Consider the following 11,305-nt stretch of genomic DNA (forward strand, 5'->3'; position numbering starts at 1 on the left):
CCATGCGTCAAAGGGCTGTGGCCTATTCGAAGCCGAGTGAGGAGAACCTCGTCCCGTCGACGGGGCTGAAAGGAAGTACACCACACACGCGTTGTGGGATTAACTAGACGGAGCTTATTGTCAGTCACTTCCAGCCACTCATCCTCCCACCGACACATGACTCGGGAGCTCAACAGCGAGGTGAGTGCGTGCAACGGGATAGCACACTGAGATACGTGTGGATCAAGACACGCCTCCTTGGCTGCGAGATCTGCCCTTTCATTCCCAGCAATGCCGACATGCCCCAGAACCCAGCAGAAAGCTACAACCTTCCCCAGTCGCTGTAGCCGGAGGAGGGCATCCTGGATGGTCTGGACTACTTTATCCGCCGGATACAAATGGTGCAATGATTGAAGGGCACTGAGTGAATCGGAACAGACAAGAAATTTAAGAGAGGAAGAAAGTCTCATCGGCTCCAGTGCCCGCAAGATCGCAGACAATTCTGCATCAAAGACAGTAAAAGTCTGAGGCAGGCGGACCTTGAGGACACGATCCGGAAAAACAACTGAGCAACCCACGGAATCCCCTTGTTTCGACCCATCTGTAAAAACAGCTACATAGTCGTGGTGCTCAGATAAAATAGCAGAAAATGCTGCAGTAAAAACGGTGGCAGGAGTGCAATCTCTCTTGTACTGCAATAAATCTAAAATCACACGTGGCCTCATTAGTAACCAGGGTGGCAGGCGGTTAAAACCCAGGATTTGGGGTTGGACAGACTCCACACCGAGGGACTCAAGCACACGGTGCACTCTGATCCCAAACGGCAACGTAGCCCGGGGACGGCGGGAAAAAAGGCGATCCAGAGGTGGAAGGGCAACAAGATGGTGAGCAGGCGAGCTGGGAGCTGCAAGAAACTTACAAGCTTGGCGCACCAGCAGGAGCTGCCGCCGGATGGTAAGTGGCGGTTCGCCAGCCTCAGCACAGAGGCTGGGTACGGGACTGGTCCGATAAGCACCCGTAGCCAGTCGAATCCCAGCATGGTGAACAGCGTCAAGGATCCGCAAATAAGACGGCCTCACTGTTTCCTAGCCTTCTTCACCATTGTAGTTGAAACAGCAAATCCTTAATAGTCCAGCCATTTGGGGCCGAGGTCAAAATTTGAAGTTTACTGTAATTACCTGAAGTCCGAAACTTAATCTTAAGTTCGTCAATTAAGATGTCCACATCTTTACATTTTTGGCACTCTTGTATTTGAGCAATACCTACTTGGTTCATACCAGCAGCTGTGGCAATTAACTTAGTAAAGCTGCCTTGGGCTTTCAGAACTTTGCATTTTATATATCCCACTGAATCCCTTTTGCTGTTCTGTTGAAGTTTTAATGGTGACCCTCCAAGTAACGATAATGAAGTATTAGCAGTAAAGCAAGCATCAACAATATCCATGTCTTCAGTGGATGGTAGTTCTTGCTTATCCTGGTGGGATGATTCTTTTTGGGCCACTTCATGTCTTCATTTGGTACAAATTTTCTGACCAGGTATAAAAACTTCATTACTCAGTAACTTCAACCTATCAGACACTGCAATGGTTACTGGTGTTAAAGGCTTCTTGATTACATGTTTTTCTATACGAAACGGGTTGCAGAAAGTCTTCTGCAGGAATGGAAATTTTGTAATCAGCAGTATGAATAAATTTGGGCATCCTCATTAAAATAAAGCCCAGAGCTAAGTTGTCGAGGCTCCTTAACTGATTATAGTTGACTTCTATCATAATAGAATGGTGATGACTTGTGACAATAAGCTCCATCTGATAAAATTTTGAAAGCTCATGAATATCCTGGTTTGAAGCATAGCAGATTCAGACTTGTTTGTATATAAAATATACAGAATAGTGAATCAAAACATATTGCTTTAGTGCTTACCTTCAGCTAGAACAAAGATTATTGATTATTCACACACTCAGTACTCAACATTCAGATTGTACAATGTCACCACCAAAGAGCATATCACACATCAGGCTGACACTGTAAAAACTGCCAATAATGAAAGCAGCAATTGAAGATGGTGATTCAGCAATGTATCACTGCTGTGAAGGGTCGACAGAGGCATCCGATCCCACGCGTCGGCTTTGACCCGTGACGTATGGGTGTCGTCGTGTGTGATGTCATGACGGCGCGGAGTTTAGTTTGTGAGTGTGGCGTGTTTGTAGATATCGTCGTGTTGTGGTTTGTTGTGCTGTCTGGTGGTATTTTCAGGGTTTTCGTTTGTGTGGTGTAATGGGCTCAGTTTGCTTTTGCTCATTATCCAGAATTGTTCCGAGTGTCGGCTGTGTTTGTAGTGGAATTCATTTCAGTGAGTTAACGATTTTGTGTGGAGGTTAATTTAGTGTTGCTCGCTGTACATCGTGTGGTAATTTTAGTAAAATTAATCGGTTGTTGTTTTTGTTCAGGAATGGATATGACGGATAAAATTAACAGTGTGCAAGTCAAGGGAAGTGTTTGATCCCAATGTGTGGCTGTGTATGTTGATATTGGTATCGGGAGATGTTTTTGAGCTATATAGGCCAAGGGAAGTGTTTGATCCTAATTTATGGGATTGGGAGCTGCTGTTGAGCTATATAGGTCAAGGGAAGTGTCCGATTCCAGATGATATTGTGTTTAGTGGTATTTGGAGAGTTTTCTGATGTCGGTTTTTTTTCGTCATTTTGTGCGGTTTTGTATAGGGGTGGGTGTCTAAATTTGTTAATATTTAGTTTGTCCCCACCCAAAAACACCCCATTTCCCACGCTTGTCCCATTAGTATCATTAGGCTTATTGTGGAAAGTGTGTGTGTTTGTTTTTCGATGTATTTTCGTCCTCATAATGTGTACGTACTGACTTCATATGCGCCATATTGAAATCGTGGTTTATGGTCGTTTCCGCCATATTTGTGACGTCATGGGTCAAAGCAGATGGGTGGGACCGGACGCTTCCGTATTTCCGCTGTGAAGATAGCGCCTTAAAAAACTATTGCTGCTTTATAATGCTGATGGAAACCGAGTGACAAAGCATATATGCACAAACATGCATTGTAAGGTTAAAACATTCTAAAGCAAAATAGTGTTCCATTATAATCTTCTAGATTTTATACTTTTAAGAGCATTTTTTGAGGTTTTATTATATTCATATTATGTGCTGTAAAATGATGTAAAAACACTTCTTATTAGCATAGTTACATTCCATAGACCACAGGTGAATCTCATACTATTAAAAGACACTACAATTACACAGTTTTTGATATGCAACCTCAATCTACTCCCCCCCCCCCCTCCCACAAATAATCCATTTTCCCCACTTTTGATAGGTATTCTTACTTACACATATGCGAGATCCAGAAATAAAACAATACAGCTTTTTCCAGCCGTGGAAAGAAAAAAAGGATTGAGAAAGACACAGTTGAGATATTGCCCCCCCTCCTGAAAAAAAAATGCTAAAATTTGCACATAGAAAATTTTGGCCAACTTTGTACGTGCACATCTTTTCATCTAGGCATCCATTGTTAATTAAATTTGGTCCGCGCATAGACATCATAGTAATTTTGGTGTGATTGGTTAATATGAAAAGTACCAGTGGTCGGTCAAACCTTGGCTCTCAGAATAGTGCAACAAATTTTTTAGCCATTTTAGAGCCTTCTATCTATATTTAGGTGTGGCCAAATCCCTGTTTTTTGCCACGGAGTGATTCAGCATAGAGAGGTGTCTATGTATATTACAGCAAATGGCCAAATGTTTTCTAGAACTTCTATAAAAATCTAGCAAACTTGGCACATTTGCACCTTCATATGTGATGCGTGGCCTCTCTTTAAAAGCCCCTAAAAATTCAACCATTGAAGATAGTGGACTAGAATTTGGTATATAAACATCAAAGAACATATAGAACCTTCACACTAAATTTCCTTAGATTTGGAGGTGGCTGAGTGGGAACACTTTAGTGTTGGTCCCTTTGACGTGGAATGACCCAGATGTATTATACAAAAATGCTAACAATATCACATGGCGTAAGGCTACATTACAAAAGAGCCTGTTAAAATAATATGGGTCATCATAGCACTTGCAGACAAATGGTCGTACACTTTTTGAAATGTAACAATGAAAATAATCAATTATTACTGACATATAATGTACAACACACAGGTTCAACTTTTACAAGCATTCAGAGCCTGTGGCTCCTTCTGGCAGAAGAGTTGAAGGAGAAAGGAGGGGTGAAGGAAAAGGACAGAAGAGGTCTAGGGAAAGGGGTACAGTTTAGAAAAGTCACCCAGAATCGCAGGTCAGGGGAAACTTAGCAGATGGGATGAGAAGGAAAGACTGATTGTTGAGGACTGCACCGGAAGAGATTTGAAAACCTGAGAGCCTTGAGGTGGATGACAGGGTAATATGCAAGACAGAGATTACTACTAAAACATCGTGCACGAGTTAATAAGAGTGAAAAGCTAAGTGCATTGTATGTAACAGAGGTGGGAGGAGGGACAGCGAAAAATAGACAGGTCAGAAAATGAAATATGTATAAAAGTAAAAATGGAGTGAAGAAAGAAGTAGTTACTGTGAACAAATGCTGAGATGAAAGTAATTAATGTAAATTAAGGCCACGTGGATAGTGACTTCCAAGGACATGTTGCAGTGCTAGTTTCCACCTGCAGATTTCTGAGAAACTAGTGTCTGGGGGAATAATCCAGATGGCCCATGTGGTGAAACAGGCAAGGAGGGCATGACTGTCATGTTGTAGATCATGCTTTGCAACAGGATACTGTGTGTTGCCTATGCCCATTCACCCTGACTGACAACTGGGTGGTAGTCATGCCAATGTAAAGGGCCGAGCAGTATTTACATAACAGCTGGTAGGCTATATGACATGGGTCATTCCATGTCAAATCAACACTCCTATTTTACCTCACCATTTTAGAATTTGCTAAAATTTAGTATACTTATAGCGGGTGCTGACACAAAGAAAAATTCCAAATTTCAATTTTTTATCTCAAACCATTCCTGAAATATGGCTATGCAAACTTTTCAAAAACCAGCCAAAAATGTGTGAACAAACTTTTTTTAAATTGCTCGAGGCACTGCTCTAATTGAGCTAGAGAGCTGAGAAAGGTGTCATTTTGCATGCTCTTTCCAGGGATAGCTATACAACAAAACATAGGTTCTAATGAATAACCTTTTTCAAAATACTAATTAATATTTTGATTTAATGTTTTTACAAAAAGTACATAATTGAAAATTTTTAAAATATTTCCACAACTACTTCATACTGTTGTAAATCACATAGCAAAATATAAATGTGGGATGATGATGGGATCATTGTTAAAAAAAAATTATTCTGGTCTCTTATTCTTCACTGACAGCCGTAGTCTGAAAAAACTGACCTTGAACAAACAGGAATTTCATTAAAATATACTGAAAGGTAAGTAAAAAAGTATTAGAAATCTCAAAACATTATCTTATTAAAACAAAACTAATCAGCATATTTTATAATTGATTACTTATTTTAATTTCATACAACTTAAAAGTATATTAACTGATAAAACAAAAAAGTTTGAGCATTTAACAACAAACTGAAATAAAGTATGAAAAAGTACAAGCATTTACATAATAGTTCTGGTCCATGGTGTTTGGAATGGAACTATTAAACAAAATTAATTTCATAATGAACCTTCAACATCGCAGCGAGTCAGCAATCGTTGGTTAATATATTAAAAAACTAGAAACCCGCCTCGATTGCGAAAAAGCACCTAGTGTTAACCTAGGTTTCGGCGTAGATAACTACACCTTCTTCAGAACAATAAAACCCACAAGTGCCTAAGAAGACCTTTGTCAATGATTAAAAGAATACCATAGCTATACATTTACCAACGAAAAAAGGGGAAACACAAACAGTACACGTGTACAAAGTCTAAACCGTTTCTTAACTTAATGGTGTAACCTCCACCTCACACTGGCCTATGTTCGATGGGCCATGACCCGCCGGTTTAGACTTAGCTATACATAGCTAAATTTAACACAATAGGTACTAACAGTAATTTTCAAACAACTTTCTACAAAATATGCATTAAAACTAACCTGAGACAAAAATTAAGTTTTGAGTTGAAAGCAGTTTCCCAATAAATTGTCTTGGAACTTCACAGACTACATTTTAATAAAGCCGACTGGGTTTGTTTTACATCACTTTCATTAAGAATGTATGTTCTCCCTGTCAGAGTAAATGGATTTACTTTTGTGAGAACATCCACAACTGACACCCACAGGATATCTGCCATATACAGTGGTGACATAGCCTGATACATCTTGTAACTCCAGTTTATCTGGTGATGTAGTTACTTCCCTCTCCCAACTCTGCATATCACCTGAAAAGTATTTGACTATTAATTTTGATGTAGTGTTGGGAATGAAAGCGTGAAGTATTTGTGTTCCTTTGATTGTCAATGCCTCTTCAAACTGGCGTTTTAATAATATTTCTGAAGCAGCATAGTCTTCTTGAGTGGAATATCCAAAATCAACATTTGTGATATTACCTACTGCCCACTCAAATAGATCTTGTGGTGTTTGGATCTGATTTTCGTTTGGCCTTTGCAAACTTGCATGAGCTGCCAGTCTCTTAACTGAACCCCCTACTACATCACAAGGCCCTTTCCCACATGCTGTGGCTGAAAAGTGCCACTCAGCTCTTATGTTGAAGTCTTCCTCATGAAGGCAAAGGTTCAGGAAGTTTTTCTTATTTTTGTACTGAGCAGCATAGCTTTTTTTTAAGCTTCTTTTGAAAGGTGTAAACCGCAACTGTAGCCTATTGTGCTCCAGGCAATTGAAAACAATGGCAACACGCATATGCTCAATTTTGTCTTTCTGTTTGTAATATATAACAAAAGGATGGATGGTAATCTGTTGTCTTGTCCAACGGTAACTCTGAGCTTCATCCTGTAGAACTATACTATAATTTTCCAAAAAATCACATATGACAACAAATTCATAAGGTTTTCTCTTGTGGAGTTAAGGGACATTCGTTGTTGCTTGACAATGAAGTAATGCCGAATCAAAGTAGACTTCTTACTACAAAATAAATCTATGAATTCTTCAGTTTTCTGAACAATTTCCAGAGTACAGCGGTCAACTGACATCCACAGTCGGAACTGAACTTGTTCAATTAAGTTTTCATCAAAAGTGTGTTGTAAAATTATACATATGACAGTTTCTCCTCAGCAATATTCACAGTTTCCCATGTTGCAATCAACTGATGATGGGTTGGAAAGCATTTTTGCAATGCACTGCTTATAACAGTTCAAGCTGCTGTTTGTTACTGTATTTAGTTTGGCATTTTCTATCATCAATTTTATGTTTTGGTGAGTTGTGCACACACAGACAGTGTGCGTGCCACTCCAGCCAGAAAATACACAATGTTTCGGTCTCAACTCAGCAAATTTAGAGAAACCTATTTTTATGTTAGGAAACTTGTATTTAAAATGTTTGTAAGCTTCTTTAAGGTTACACAAAATAGGTCTTCTAGATATTTTTGTTTTACTTCCACTTGTTTCTGCAATTGTCACACAATCTTTAATACCTGGCACTGCCCAGCTAACTTCATCATTTTTATTAAATGAATGTACAGTTTTGACAGTTCCTGTTGGTAAACACTTCCCTGGTTTTGGGTTTGGACCTTCCATGAATCCTTTCTCTTTCAAAATTTTTTTGGACTGCCGAACAATGTAATTAGGAGCATTAAATTCCCTCATTATTTTCCTGACACTTTACTTTTCAGGTAAACTTGTAAGAATCATTAGTGTTTTTGCTCTACTTATAGTACTATGAAAGTTTGTTTTGAGATTTTGAACAACGGATTCATCAGTATCAGTATCTGACAAAGTTTCAGCAGCAACAAAAAGTTTACGTGTCACTGGTGAGATTTTTTTTCACTTTTGATTTGGCATAATGCCTAGATGTTACTTTTTTCTTATCAACTGGTGACTCATCTAGTTCTTGAAGTGATGTGTTAAGTGTTGGAACAACCACTGAAGTTGCAGTGAAGTCAGGGCCTTGGTTTGGGATGATTATCTCTGATCCAGAAGAATCTTCAACATCTTTGACATTGATGGGCTCTGGTGTATTTTTCAATGTGATTACATCTTTCTTACATTTATGACAAATCCTGCCACCATTAGGTATTTGTGGAAATAATTTGGGCATGTATGCTGTGACATTTCTCAGTTTTTTCTGCCTCTAATAAAATGATTTGACGTCTTCAATGGATTACAACACTGCACTCTTACAGCACTGCACCTTTTACTTGGTTCCATATTGATACAAGAACCACTTATAAACTCTCCTTCAATTTATAGATTTACTTGTAAATGAACTATTAAATATACTAGATACAAACTGGTCAACACAGAGGTAATAACTGATTTTCACTAAAACCACAGTGCACAGTAATGCTGTAGGCACACTAAGCCTTAGAAGGTAACAGTCTTATATCCTCTCAACAATGGCTCCAGTCTCTGAATGATTGTACAGACATCAAGCACTGTGCTTGTTTCAACTTGTTCATAATGTGCTGCATACATAGACAGGAACACAAGCATGCTCAGCCTTCATACAGTGGCTAAAGTCAGTGATAATGAAGTGTGCACTTTTGGACCAGAAGTATTACATCAATAGTCTACTTACAAGTTTTTCACACCTCAACATTTCGTTTTGCCAGTTAATAGACTATTAGGCCTAGTTTAAACTGTAAGAAACTAAAAAAAATTAGCAATTAATAATAGAAAATGTTGTTTAGTTTTGTTTCAAGAAGGTGATATTTTGATATTTATAGTACTTTTTTACTTACCTTTCATTATATTTTAATGAAATTCCTGTTTGTTAAAGGTCAGTTTGGTCAAACTATGGATGTTAGTGAAAAACAGGAGTCCAGAATATTTTTTTTTTTTTTACAATGAGCCCATCATCATCCCACATTTATATTTTGCCATGTGATTTACAACAGTATGAAGTAGTTATGAAAGTATTTAGAAAATTTTCAATTATGTACTTTTTGTAAAAAAAATTAAATCAAAATATTAATTAGTATTTTGAAAAATGTTATTAATTAGAAGCTATGTTTTGTAGTACATCACTGGAAAGAGCATGGAAAATGCTGCAAAATGACACCTTTCCCAGCTCTCTAGCTCAATTAGGGCACCTCCTAGGGCATTAAAATAATAATAATAATAACAATAATTGGCCAGTTTTTGAAAAGTTTACATGGCCATATTTCAGGGATGGTTTGAGGTAAAAAATTGAAATTTGGTATTTTTCTTAGTTTCAGCACCCACTATAAGTATGCCAACTTTCAGCAAAATCTGAGAGGGTGAGGTAAAAATTTTATTTAAAGTGTGTTGATTTGACATGGAATGACCCATGTGTCGTTTCACAGGTGTATGGCCATTTATCTGCATGTTGTTATGGCACATATTATTTGTAACACTCTCTTTTATAATTCAGCCTATGCAATGATATATTACTGGCATTTTTATGCAGTACTTTTGGTGCAATAGTTTTGGTGTCACCTTTGTGCCACAGATGATGATTGCATACAAAATAGAATTTGAAATAGATGGAACTGTTTTGTCACACACACACACACACACACACACACACTCTGTATGGAAGTCTTGGTACTGTATTCTGTAAGAAAAATCCAGGGTTGTACACAGGAGAGCGTAGTGAGTCACCATTTCCTGTCTTTGTATGTTTCATTTGGATGTTGTGTTATTTCGTGAAAAATTTTTAACATTTCCTGAAATTGATATTTATCTCCTGTTTGCACGTATGTATGAAGGCAACACTGACCAAGGGGTTTTGTTAATTATTTAAAGTAATATTTGGCAGTAGTTTGTGTCAATCTGGTACAACAGTAGACACACAGGCTACTATCAATGAGAGTACTTGTCGTCCACAGTTTGCTTTGCTGTTATTTAGACCTTATGGCACGATATTGCGTGACTTCCTACAGTTAATAACAAAGTATATTCATAAGCATACAAGCACCTTTAATATGGAATGTATACTGTATTAAATTTTATTTTACAACATGTACGTTGTAAGTTTTAAATTTGTGGTTCACAAACATGCGCCGCGCAGTGCAAAACCGGTAACCACTGCAGCAAAAATAGTACATTCATGGAACTGAGGCAGACAAAATTAAGAAATTATCACATTTTATTACTACGAAAAGATTTGGGCACCACAGTTCCTCTAACGTTTCTAGTCTTATCGATTACTGAACTTCGGGCCTTTGTATCTACAGCGTAGCTCTTACCCACTGACCCACACTTACACATCACGAAATTACATTTTTGTTACTAACAAAATATGTAGAATATCTGAAATTATCAGCAGATCCACAAACGCCAAGGTACAATGTTAACAAACTCGCTACATTTGTGTTATAGGGCATCTACTTTCGAGTTCATGATTTCAAACAATTCAATTGTTCGTAGATGAAATAGTATCGTCGTTCCTACGGATATTTATATTCGAGACCTGTGGAGATTATTAGGGCGTGTGGAAACTGAGTTTGCAATCACACGGACACTAAAATCTAAATATTGCAACTATTTTGAATTATCTAACAGTTATTCCGTCACACCTTCTTCTGTTCTTGTGATAATGTTCCATATTTTAAAGTCTTCCACACATAACACTTTCCAGTAGTTCGGTTTCTGACTTTGAAGCACGTACCGAATGAACCGGATCCTATCATACAAACAGTTTCATATTCTAGAAGTTGACAGTTCATAATGACAACTCTCCGTTCACTCTCACAACCGTTGATAGTAAAAATCTGCCATTTTTAACGATTTAATCACATACAAAAAAGGAACATACGTTGCACAATGACATAAACAAAATAATGATTAGTTGCGTTCTTGTATAGACACCATACTCCACACAATGACAGAAAACAGTACTCGGCATTTAAACATTTAAAATCGTAAACCACTGCTGCAAAACCCCGCGTCAACGCTATTGGTTGTTGCGGAAACTATACAGTCAAAGACTATCATGCAGAAAGGAAGGAGATACTCTCTACATACGCGATTACATTTGTACTAGTGTTGGGCTAAACTGCGATTTTCCGATATCAGTGATTTCTGTGAATGCTACTTTTCAGTATCTGTTATTCTTAACTGTGATTTGTCGCAGTTTAGAGTCGCAGTTAAGGAACCTAAGTCGCGTATCCCTCCGCCACTGCTATTTCTGCGATTTCTGCTACTTCCGCGATATCTGCGACTTCTGTGACTTCTGCTACTTCTGTGACTT

General features: G+C 38.1%; 1 protein-coding gene across 2 annotated transcripts in view; it reads right to left on the reverse strand.

The window, feature by feature from the left end:
- The window catches only part of LOC126187582 (serine/threonine-protein kinase Nek2-like), a 68,469-nt gene extending 57,468 nt beyond the window's left edge, over positions 1-11,001 (reverse strand). The window contains exon 1 of one of the 2 annotated variants that reach the window (XM_049928754.1): positions 10,632-11,001. In XM_049928754.1, coding sequence (XP_049784711.1) covers positions 10,632-10,781 — 150 coding nt within the window. In that variant the 5' untranslated portion in view covers positions 10,782-11,001. The remainder of the gene's footprint in view (positions 1-10,631) is intronic. The other variant, XM_049928755.1, reaches the window with a different exon arrangement.
- Positions 11,002-11,305: the final 304 nt, after the last annotated feature.

Source organism: Schistocerca cancellata, chromosome 5 (genome assembly GCF_023864275.1).
Source record: "Schistocerca cancellata isolate TAMUIC-IGC-003103 chromosome 5, iqSchCanc2.1, whole genome shotgun sequence".
Classification (NCBI taxonomy): domain Eukaryota; kingdom Metazoa; phylum Arthropoda; class Insecta; order Orthoptera; family Acrididae; genus Schistocerca; species Schistocerca cancellata.